This window comes from Podarcis gaigeae (assembly GCF_964106915.1).
Source record: "Podarcis gaigeae genome assembly, chromosome: 7".
Taxonomy (NCBI): Eukaryota; Metazoa; Chordata; class Lepidosauria; order Squamata; family Lacertidae; genus Podarcis; species Podarcis gaigeae.
Genome location: NC_139683.1, coordinates 76,422,482 through 76,434,818, shown reverse-complemented (window position 1 = coordinate 76,434,818; position 12,337 = coordinate 76,422,482). Strand labels below are relative to the sequence as shown.

The 12,337-nt window shown below is 43.5% G+C and overlaps 1 protein-coding gene across 8 annotated transcripts in view; it reads left to right on the top strand.

Moving 5' to 3' along the window:
* FBXL7 (F-box and leucine rich repeat protein 7) overlaps positions 1-12,337 on the top strand; it is a 209,430-nt gene that overhangs the window by 70,630 nt on the left and 126,463 nt on the right. For all 8 annotated transcript variants that reach the window (XM_083747339.1, XM_083747337.1, XM_083747338.1 and 5 more), the window contains one exon: positions 10,390-10,479. Coding sequence is in view for 7 of the 8 variants with exons in the window: in XM_083747337.1 (XP_083603463.1) it covers positions 10,390-10,479 (90 nt within the window). In the remaining variant the exon portion in view is untranslated. The remainder of the gene's footprint in view (positions 1-10,389; positions 10,480-12,337) is intronic.

Below are 12,337 nucleotides of genomic sequence, written 5' to 3'. Positions count from 1 at the left end.
AAGGCAGAAAGTGAGGGAAACAAGTGTGCTTTTTTATGATCAAAAACAAAACTGCACAGCATTTGCCAAACAGCAGGATTTATCTATTTTGCTTTCCTCAAGCAGGGAGTAAAACCCACCAGGTTTCCATTTCAACTTTCCTAAAACTTTACCTTCTGTTTATTTTATTTATGTACATCTGTAGTCAGCTGCCTTCGGACAGCTCAAGGAAGGTAACAGTATATTAATAGCAGACGGCTCAAGAACAATAACGAAATGCTAATATCCATGTCCGTAAAAGCTTAGACCAGGCGGCTATGCCCCAGACTCCATTAAAGGGGGTTCCTATGTGAAACATGAGGGACGTGGGTGGCACTGTGATCTAAACCACAGAGCCTGGGATTGCTGATCAGAAGATCGGCGGTTCGAATCCCCGCGACAGGGTGAGCTCCCGTTGCTCGGTCCCTGCTCCTGCCAACCTAGCAGTTTGAAAGCACGTCAAAGTGCAAGTAGATAAAATGGTACTGCTCCAGCGGGAAGGTAAACGGCGTTTCCATGCACTGCTCTGGTTCGCCAGAAGCGGCTTATTCATGCTGGCCACATGACCCAGAAGCTGTACGCCGGCTCCCTGGGCCAATAAAGCGAGATTAGCGCCGCAACCCCAGAGTCGGTCACGACTGGACCTAATGGTCAGGGGTCCCTTTACCTTTACCTATGTGAAACATAGAGCTGTTTGACAGGCCTTATCCTAAAGTGACATGTTGGATCCATGTGCAATTAGATTTTTTAAAGGGTTACACCTCACATCCCGTTTCGCCAGCTAGCTGAGGATTCTTGGCTATTGATCTAGCCATATGGCTCGGTGCATGTGTTCCAAATACTTCTGCTACAATACTGCTACAGTCGTACCTTGGAAGTTGAATGGAATCCATTCCGGAACTCAGTTTGACTTCCAAAATGTTCAGAAACCAAGGCTTGGCTTCTGATTGGCTGCAGGAAGCTCCTGCAGCCACTCGGAAGCTGCAGAAGCCGTTTCAGACGTTCAGCTTCCAAAGAATGTTTGTAAACCGAAACACTCACTTCTGGGTTTGCTGTGTTCGGGAGCCAAAAGGTTCAACTCGCAAGGCGTTCAACTTCTGAGGTTCAACTGTTCTGTCATGGGTTTGTGCCTCAGTGGGTTAGTGCCTACACCAGTGTGGTGTAGTGGTTAAGAGCGGTAGTCTTGTAGTCTGGGGAACCGGGTTCGTGTCTCCGCTCCTCCACATGCAGCTGCTGGGTGACCTTGGGCCAGTCACACTTCTCTGAAGTCTCTCAGCCCCACTCACCTCACAGAGTGTCTGTTGTGGGGGTGGAAGGGAAAGGAGAATGTTAGCTGCTTTGAGACTCCTTCAGGTAGTGATAAAGTGGGATATCAAATCCAAACTCCTCCTCCTCTTCTTCTTCTTCGTCGTCTTCTTCGTCTTCGTCTTCACCGCCGGTGAAGCATGTACATTCATTTCTGAGTATGACTGTGTTACTTCAGACATTGTCAATGGAACTTACTTTCAGGTAGCGTGGTTCGGAAACTTTTACATCCATTGCTGAAAGCCGTCTTTCAGTTTGCCATTTCCCATCAGCACAGATTGGATATGTTCTCTCTGGTTTGACTTGCACTGAGAAATCTTTATTTACAAAACTTGGTTAATGCATACAGATGGAAGCCGAGTTGACTGACAAAGCCAACTCAAGTTGGATTTATGCTGTTACGGTAGGCAAATGGCCAGAACCTCTTGCCTCTCCGATGGAAGGCAATTAATTTATCCAGTCTGCAATATTCACATTGCTTAATGCTAGCATGAAAGAACAGGGAGTTGGATTCTGTTTCCCCTCACAACAAATTCTTCCGTTCATTTCTTTCAGCACCTTTTTCTATAGATGGGGTCTATCTTGAACAACTTGGCACTACCGTGTTTTGTACACACTTCAGAATGACGACAAAATTAGGCAGCAGGGCTCTCAAACTTTTTTGAACCGGGGGCACATTTCAAATTTTGAGAGAGTGCTGGGGGCACCTGTCACAAAATGGCTGCCATAAAACAAAATGAAGCATGTCATAACATCACCGGCACTCTCATTTCATGGAAATTGCTTAGAAAGTACCTGCACATTTTGCCCCGTAACTTTCTAGGAGGGTTAGAGACTATATATGTATATATATATATATATATGTTTGTGTGTGTGTGTGTGTGTGTGTGTATATATGTGTGTGTGTGTGTGTGTGTGTGTGTGTGTATGTGTGTGTGTGTGTGTGTGTGTGTGTGTGTGTGTGTATAAAATCTAAGCTCAGACACTGGGAACCTGCTCAGGGGCACCAATGAAAGCCATTGCTAGGTTGGTGACCTCTGAAACGGCCAAGAATTTTGGAGGACAAAGTTTACTTCTAGACAAAAAAGGGGGTGTAATGACTTGGAGATGAGGAACGAGCTGTTATGTAGGGTCTCTTATGGGGAGTTTTGTTCCAAAATTCAAATCTTCCAAAAGTGTGTAATTACAATCTAGGCCACTCTGCTATGTCTGCAGATTTTTTTTTTTTTTAAAGTTAAACTCTGCACTGCACCTTAGTGCATCTATCCAGTTACGCTATCTGTGTTTTAAAAAATGATTTAAGGCTATATATGACCTTATGTTCTTTGTGTGTTGATTCTGCAGAATGTCAGTTGGCAGGGTTGTTTAGAAACATTGATGGGGGCTGCCAAAGAAAAGCCTTTCCTGACAAGGAGATCATGCCCTTTATTAAAAATGTAGCTTTTAATTGTAAAATCACGTGTTTGTGGCTTGCTTTTAATCTAACTTAAGTAGCCTCTCATAAGCATATTATGATTAGCAAGTTGCCCTTTTCTTCCAAAGCTGAGGAAATCCCTCTTCTCATATGTATGATCTTATTTATTTATGCTCCTAATGCCCTGTAGTTCATATTACTTTCTATGTTATACACAACCAGCTGTCTTTAAGCTTTTGCTTCTACAAACTATCAACGTTCTTAGTGCCTTTTCTTTTTAAAAAATAATGTTTTTTGTTTTTTATGAAGATTTTCTACTTTTTATAATATGTGAATACCAATATTTTATTTAGACGTATAAAGGGTAAAGGGACCCCTGACCATTAGGTCCAGTCGCAGCCGACTCTGGGGTTGCAGTGCTCATCTTTCTTTACTGGCCAAGGGAGCTGGCGTACAGCTTCCAGGTCATGTGGCCAGCATGCCTAAGCCACTTCTGGCGAACCAGAGCACCGGATGGAAATGCCGTTTACCTTCCTGCCGGAGTGGTACCTATTTATCTACTTGCACTTTGATGTGCTTTCAAACTGCTAGGTTGGCAGGAGCAGGGACCAAGCAACGGGAGCTCACCCTGTCGCAGGGATTTGAACCGCCGACCTTCTGATCAGCAAGCCCTAAGCTCAGTGGTTTAGACCATAGTGCCACCCACGTCCCTCTGCTTTTCCTTAGGGTGTCCCTATTTTCATTGGAGAAATATTGGAGGGTATGGAATTATGCAACCCCTCCCCCCCAAAGTTAAGGAGACAAGTAACTATACAACTGTTAGAAGACATCTGAAGGCTGCCGTGTATAGGGAAGTATTTTAGAAATGTTTAATGCTTTATGATTTTTTTATATATGTTGGAAGCTGCCCAGAGTGGCTGGGGCAGCCCACTCAGATTGACGAGGCATAACATGATAAAATTGCTATTATTATTATGGAATAGGCTATTGTAATTGGAGAAATGTTGGAGGGTATGAAATTTATACAAGTACCTACTGAGAAGATCCATAAAAAGCAGCTATACCAAAAGGAATTACAGTCGTACCTTGGACGGAATCCATTCGACTTAAAATGTTCAAAAACCTAATCATGGCTTCTGATTGGCTGCAGAAGCCACGGAAGCTCCGCCAGACGTTCAGGTTCCCAAAGAATGTTCACAAACACAACAATCACTTCCGAGTTTGCAGTGTTCAGGAGTCAAAACCTCTGCGTTCCAGGGCATTCGGGATCCAAGGTACGACTGTATTGTGAAAATAACATCTATTGGGGGTGAGGGGCAATTTTTATCCTCACCCACAGGACGCCATATTACCAAAGTCGGCCCCGGTACTTTTATAGTGATATGTATAAACCATATCTTAAGAAGTAAAAATTCTGTGCTTTGCTTAATGCCAAATTTAAATTCAGCAAATCCACATATATTTCCTTTGCATATTTTTTTTTCTACTTCTGTTAGTTGTGGGGAGGGTTTCATTAAACCGAAACCATAACCCTGATCATTGGATGTTTCTGCTTGAAGCACACACTGGCTTCTGAGATCTTAAATGTAATTTGCCTACACCCTTTAGAGCATATTCCCACAGCTATAAGATGAGGAAACCTCTTTTTTAAAAAAATAAATAAATAAATGCTGTTCAAATATATCACCATTTGAAATCTGTGGCTTTCTGTGATTGTGAGGAGTTGCCAAATACATAGAGGCTTGAGTGCAGTTAGTGATTTCTCAGATAATAAGAGCTCCACAAATCCAGAACTGGAGAAATCGAAGTCTGCTAATCCTGGGCGTGCTCAGAGAGCTGTAGGGAGATCTACCAAGGCAGCAGCAGTGGCAAGCCATTTATTTCCATGTCTTGTTGGATCCGGATCGAAGAAAGCAGTTTATCCAACCCCTTGTGACCTTGGAAAGGAAATCTCTTGCATTATCAGCCAGGCTCTTAAGAGTTCACTCCAGTTGCTTTTGGCTGCATGCATGGCGACCATCACCTCAGGGACTGGAAGGCTGACTTGGAGAAAGGCCCTTGTTTTTCCAAGGCTTTTATAGAGTTGAAAGGCTGCCTGACAGTAGTCTTTTATGCACACGGCATTGGGAGAAAGTTATATTGCATATTCGACAATATTTTCCGCTCAGGGTGGGGTGGGGGCACTAATGGAAGAGGCAGCTTCATTGACTGATAATTGCATCCCTCCCCCTTGCCCCAAACTGGCAGGAGAGAGCAGCACACAGGCCTAATTAGCTCTTGGCTGGCCAGTGCTGGAAGCTTGAGCGGTCGTAGAGAAACAAGCAGTTATATTCCCTTCAGCCCATAAAACTCCCTTGTAATGACTTCAGGGCTGAGTGAAGGTTTCCTTGAAGCCATTGCAGCATCTAGAACACCTTGGAATATCTCCTGAGTCCACGAAAAGACTCCATCATGGTTTGGGAGCTAAAGGAGAATGATAGAAGTTTATTTTTCCCGTCATATGGCCTTGTGGCAACTCTGAGAAGGCTTGGTGTTGTGTCCCAAGAGCTCTCAGGAAGTGGCAATGCTCTCCTCAGGAACCCAGACTTTATCTAATAAATGAGAACTCATGAGGTGAAGGAGAGCAGGAAGGCAAGGCAACGCAGAAAGGATTTCTGCCCTGCTTCCCTTCCATATTCCTGTCAATAGCTCATGTTGTTGTTGTTTAGTCGTTTTGTTGTGTCCGACTCTTCGTGACCCCATGGACCAGAGCACGCCAGGCGCTTCTGTCTTCCACTGCCTCCCACAGTTTGGTCAGACTCATGCTGGTAGCTTTGAGAACACTATCCAACCATCTCGTCCTCTGTCGTCCCCTTCTCCTTGTGCCCTCCATCTTTCCCAACATCAGGGTCTTTTCCAGGGAGTCTTCTCGTCTCATGAGGTGGCCAAAGTATTGGGGCCTCAGCTTCAGGCTCTGTCCTTCTAGTGAGCACTCAGGGCTGATTTCCTTAAGAATGGATAGGTTTGATCATTTTGCAGTCCATGGGACTCTCAAGTCTCCTCCAGCACCACAGTAGCTCATTGATTCCCACTATTTCATATTGCACATTCATGGTTGCCACTGGTTCCCAGTGCTTTGAGACTCCTGGAATATTGTTCATGCAATATGGTATGGCTACTAACTGAGCTTAGAAACGGTCGTGTGGCGAGTTGCGAGATTAGACATCTGAAAAATAGGGTGATTGAATCGCACTGTTGGAGCAAACAAAAAGTAAGCCCTGCTCCCAGAACAAAAATGTCTCTGATTTTCAAACATTGGCAGGATTTGAGCCTGGGTGTCCCAAGCCGAGATGGTAGTATACTATTAGACTTTTCTGTCTATTAAATCATGGCTAGTGTGGTATTTTTAAAAAACCCTGCCGAATTCCTTTGCTGCCTGTTTATTTCAGTAATGAAAAAAGCAGTGTGTTCTCTGTTGGCCAAGGTATTTTACTGCTGTGGTTTTCATATAAGATAGGAGTGGCCAGGCAATGTTCCAGGGAATCCTCAGGTACCTCAGATGCTTATTGGGCATTTGGTGAGAAGATCAGGAATGAAAAACGCTTGGAGCCAGATTGCCCCTCTGTTGGTAATTTACCTAGCTTTCCTTAACTCATCCAGCCAGTGGGCCAAAAGACTGCTGCTGTGTTCTTGATCCAGCTAGAAAAATTAGAATCATAGAATCATAGAATCATAGAATCATAGAGTTGGAAGAGACCACAAGGGCCATCAAGTCCAACCCCCTGCCAAGCAGGAAACACCATCAGAGCACTCCTGACATATGGTTGTCAAGCCTCTGCTTAAAGACCTCCATAGAATCATAGAATCATAGAGTTGGAAGAGACCACATCTCCATTGTGATAGTACAGATCAACAGGCTGAGAGAAGCAGCTGCTTGGGGTGGAAGGAGATCTAGACCAGTCCATTCTCTACCTCATGCCCCTTCATGCCCAAAACAGCAGATCACCTCAGTTGTTTAATTGACAATGCATGTGTAGCATGGTCAACCTGTTGGATAGTATATATTTGCTGTATGTCATGGATCATGCTTTATCCCACTCCCCCCTCAGATTTGTACAGCAAGCAGGTTGGACAATGCCATACCAAACACACTTCTACCTGGTGTGTGTGGTGCTGTGGTCTAAACCACTGAGCCTCTTGGGCTTGTCGATCAGAAGGTCGGCGGTTCGAATCCCTGCAATGCGTGAGCTCCTGTTGCTCTATCCCAGCCCCTGCCAACCTAGCAGTTTGAAAGCATGCCAGTGCAAGTAGATAAACAGGTACCGCTGCGGCAGGAAGGTAAACAGCATTTTTGTGTGCTCTGGCTTCCGGCACGGTGTCCCGTTGTGGCAGAAGCAGTTTAGTCATGCTGGCCACATGACCTGGAAAGCTGTCTGTGGACAAACACAGGTTCCCTTGACCTGAAAGTGAGATGAGCTCCGCAACCCCATAGTCACCTTTGACTGGACTTAACCATCCAGGGGTCCTAAACATTTTACTTTTTATATTTGTAAGCAATGAAGTTGTGGCCTAATTTGAACCCAGGATGCTCGCCAGAGTCCTTATTTACCTGTCACTTGAGATAAGAGGGCAGCAGGTCAGGTCACTTGGGCACACAATTTAGGTTCAAACTGATAAGTATTCAGACACCTCAACATGGTTCTAACGTTACCCTTAGAGTTTTCGTGCATGTTGACATTTCAGGCATTAATTTTATCTTTATGCCACTTTTCCACACACAAACACAAAACTCATGCTCCAAGCAGCTTATAACAAAGAAGACAGGAAGGCATTTCAAACAAACACCACAAAAACAATTTCATAATAACAGAGCAAAACAGTATCAGTTATAATAGCATGCAAAAAGCCACATTTCAGTACAGGGGTTAGCAACCTTTTTCTGCCGTGGGCCGGTCTGCCGTCCCTCAGACCATGTGGTGGGCCGGACTATATTTTGAAAAAGAAAAAGAAAAGTACAAATTTCTATGCCCCACAAATAACCCAGAGATGCATTTTTCTTTGTCTTTTATCTTTTCTTTTATCTTTTCTTTCATTCTTAGTTTCGTGTTTTAATCTGTAAGATTTGGAATTGTTTCTTTCTTGTTTTGGCGTATTGTTATATTTTGTTGTTAATATTAATAAATATTATTCCAAAACAAATTAAATAAAAGCACACATTCTACTCATGTAAAAAAAAAAAATCAGGCAGGCCCCACAAATAACCCAGAGATGCATTTTAAATAAAAGGACACCTTCTACTCATGTAAAAACACGTGGATTGCCGGACCGTCCGCAGGCCGGATTGAGAAGGCAATTGGGCCGCATCTGGCCCACGGGCCTAAGGTTGCCTACCCCTGTTTCAGTACTATAAAGGCAACAAGCTTACATAGACAGCATCCAAGAGCAAATATAACAAGGGAGCTTCATAGTTTCACCTTGGTCCTAGAAACATCCCTCCCATTGTGTTAAACTTACTTTTTGTGTGTGCCGCATTTGATCTTGACCTCAGCCGTTTAATTTGCTCCTCCACCGGTTCAAAAGAAACCCATTTGAGAGTCTAAACAAGGGTTTTAACTATCCTGTCCTTGCGCTGTTTTCCTAGTGGGAAGGGACTCCTTGTGTGGTCTCTTTCCTTCTGCCACAAATGCAAGTCAGTATCTCTCACAATTGCTCTTTGTGTAAACATGGAGTCCAACATGCGCATGCACATATGCAGAAACCAGTTAAATATTTATGCCTGAGAGATGATCTCATAGATTGTCTCTGAACGGAGGAATCCTTCTTTCTGATTTGATATGTGGACAACATCACTCCTTTTGCATTGTTTTAAGAACTGTTTTAAACCTATGATGTAGCTTTTAAAGGACTGTTCCAAAACTCCTTATTGTGTCACTTTGGGGCTTGTTTTGCTAAATTTATCTTGTGGTTTCTAATACAGTGGTACCTCGGGTTAAGAACTTAATTTGTTCGGGAGGTCTGTTCTTAACCTGAAACTGTTCCTAACCTGAAGCACAACTTTAGCAAATGGGGCCTCCTGCTGCTGCTGTGTCGCCGCTGCGTGATTTCTGTTCTCATCCTGAAGCAAAGTTCTTAACCCGAGGTAATATTTCTGGGTTAGTGGAGTCTGTAACCTGAAGCGTATGTAACCTGAAGTGTATGTAACCTGAGGTACCATTGTATCAGAATATGTTATTAACAGCAGTGTTGCAAATGCATTTTCACAAGTTACTTGTTCCCAAAATGTTTTCCTAAACTGCTTGCCCATACATAGTTGTTTGTGGTATATTGACGGTTGGAAAAGGAGAACATAGCAGCCCTCGTTCAAGTGACAAAGTTGTAGTCCTATCTAGCCACCTGGAGTTCCTTCTCACTTGTTGCAACTGTCTCGGGTAAACGGCTATTTGCAACTTGACTGTGAGATTGTCCGGCTCCACAAGTTGTCTTATTTTATTCTGACTCTCTACCCTGTCATGGCCAAATTCTGTGTTTGAGAATGTAAAAGGGCTAATGAAATCTTTGTGAGAATTCAACTCCCCTTCCCTGCTTTCACTCTGATGATATAGGCACACTTTATCTGCAGCAAGATTGCTCTGTTTGATGTAATAACTAGTACAGTAATGGATCAACTTGATGAGAGATCACCAGCTCAACCATGTCTGAGGCTTGATAGAAAATCCCAGAAACTAACTTGGCCCTATACTTGTTTTCATTTATATCTAAATGCATGTTGTGTGTTTTCATCATCATCATAGAATCATAGAACTGTAGATTTGGAAGAGACCACAAGGATCATCAAGTCCAACCCGCTGCAATGCAGGAATCATTTGCCCAACAAAGGGCTTGATTAAAAGTCATGCTCTACCAACTAAGCAGACTCCAATATTTTGGCCACCTCATGAGAAGAGAGGACTCCCTGAAAAAGACCCTGATGTTGGGAAAGATGGAGGGCACAAGGAGAAGGGCACTGCGGCAGGCAGTGGAAGACAGGAGTGCCTGATGTGCTCTGGTTCATGGGGTCACGAAGAGTCGGACACAACTAAATGACTAAACAACAACAACTGAGCTATCTCAGATGGGCCTTTGGCTTGATCCAGCAGCCTCTTCTTACGTTCTTAGCTCTCTTTTTTTAATTTCACAGGATATCTGGAGATGACAAGGGACGCTAGTGGATTTCATCTAACAGCTTTTGTTGCTGCTTGTCTAGTTTTTTTTTCTCGTAATGGGTTTTAATATTGGCTTTAGAATACTTATTTAGAATAGCCAATTCCAATGGGATTATTATTATTACATTCTTTGAAGTGTTTTTCTCTATCCTTATGCTGGCTATTTGCAGTAATAAACACTGACTGACTTTACTCTATCATGTATCACAAAATACTTCTGAATTCTGCTTTAAAGTGGCTTGACATGCATTGATTGCTATTCAAAGCACTTTGGGACACATGGGACGAGGTGTGTTTGAACGCTTGGGTCAAGGCCACTGGGGTGATGGTCTGCTTTTGTACATTTGCAGAATTCACCCAACCATTTAATTTAGGAACCTCAACCTGGGCTGAAAACTATAACCACATACATAAGGTGTTGCTTGGAAATAACAACAACTGTTTTCTAAAGCTCCTGATTTTCCTTTGTAGGTAAAGGCAGCTCAAGCCTCTCATCCGACGTGAGTTCAAGTACAGATCACACTCCAACCAAAACTCAAAAGAATGCCGCCACCAGTGAAGGTATGCCAATGGTATTCCTTGTCTCTGTTTTACTGTCTAACTTTTTTTTTGGGGGGGGGGTAGATTTCCCCCTTTTGATCTTCAGCTAAAAACAAAAGAGCAAAAACCAACAAACAACTGAAAAGCAGCATTAATTCTCCAGCCCATCTTTACTTTCACATTTGTCTCTTAATGTGTGGGGGCTGGTGACAGTTGGGGGGAAACCCCATATCTTTAAGAGACATTGCAAAAAGAAGTACCGTATTTTTTGCTCTATAAGACGTACCTTTTCCCTTCTAAAAAGTAAGGGGAAATGTGTGTGCGTCTTATGGAGCGAATGCTGGCTGCGCTGCTATCTCTGAAGCCAGAACAGCAAGAGGGATTGTTGCGCAGTCTCCAGAATAATATGATATTGCATAAAATGGGAACCCAGTTTAGTCCACCCTACAAGAGGTTCAAAGAAACTATATTCGAGAGTAGCCCAGTTGGGATTCCTGCTAGCTCTCCAATCAGCAGGTAGGCCTGGTGATATAGTTCCAGATTTGGGAGACCAAAGCCACCTTCCACAAAGGGAGGAGACTTGAGTGCAAAAATAAAATAAAAATCCAAGATGGAGGTGATTTCACGTGGCAATTTGCACGCGGGGGCCTTTGAAACCTCCCACGCTTTCTCGGGAAGGAAGCGTCTCCGAGGTCGGTGGGGTTTACTCCCGAGTAAGGGTGTGCAGAATAAGGAAGAAGGAAGCCAGACAGGGACTCAAAAGGGGTGAGGTGTAGGTGAGGGAATTAAGAGCGACATGATGGGTGACACTGGGGTGTGAGGGATGGGCGTCCTCTCTGGAGGGTAGTTTCCCATCATATAGAGTACCTGAGGGGTGGCTCAACAGGACTTCAGCCAGCCGACTTCCTTTGGGACTGATAGGGGTGCATGCAAACACGCTTGTGCAGATTGCATTTTGCAAGAAACAGGTGCTTAATTGTTGGCAGGCGGTAGGGTGACCCTTTTCGGGTCATGTGGTTTGTGCTTACGCTTTTATCGTGTGAATGTAGATGTTTACATGTGGAATAAGTATCGGAAGGGAGGAGGGTTATTGGTTTGTTCTTGCTTTCATTCTGTATTTTGTGTTTTTTATCTTGTATTTTTATGCTGTGAACTGCCCTGGGACCTGGACATGAAGGGCGGTATGCAGATTCAATAAATGAATAAATAAATAGAAGGGGCTTAAAAGAGAAAGGAACTGAATGGAGAGAAAAAGCACTGAGTTATACCAGAAAATTATATATCAATGGAAAGATAATTTAATGAAGAATGTAATTGTGGCGTTTGCCTTCTAGGATGGGTCAAAAGGAAATGGTTAAAATGGGTGTGATGTGATTGGCCAGTGAGAATGCAAGGGGAGAGTAAAAGATAGAGTGGGAGGTTTTGGAAGTCAGTTGAGGTTTGGGAGTTGAGGTTTGGGAGGTGAAGAAGGAAGAGGGAGGATTAGGTGTAGGTTGGTAGAGTTGTATTGTGAGAGAGTGAGAGGAATTGTTAAGTGGAGTCAGATAGATAGTTGGGGATAATCAGTTTGGAGTTGTTAGGAACTAAGATTAAGAAACTGACAAGAGAAAAATAAACTGAAACCATATGCTTGTTCCTGCTTATAAAAATAAACTTGATTATTTGTTAATGTTAACAACTGTCTGGACTTCGTGTGTCCCCGTGAGAAGCGGGGTGGTGGCAGCGAAGAAAGCAATCACAGTGGTGGCACAGGGTCGATAGACCGTCAAACGTCCGGGGGCCCTGTGTGATCGCCACAGTAATGCAATAACTTTCATGAAGGATTATTTATTACAACAGCAGTCCTAAAGAAGAAATGTGAAAGACACAGAAAAAAATG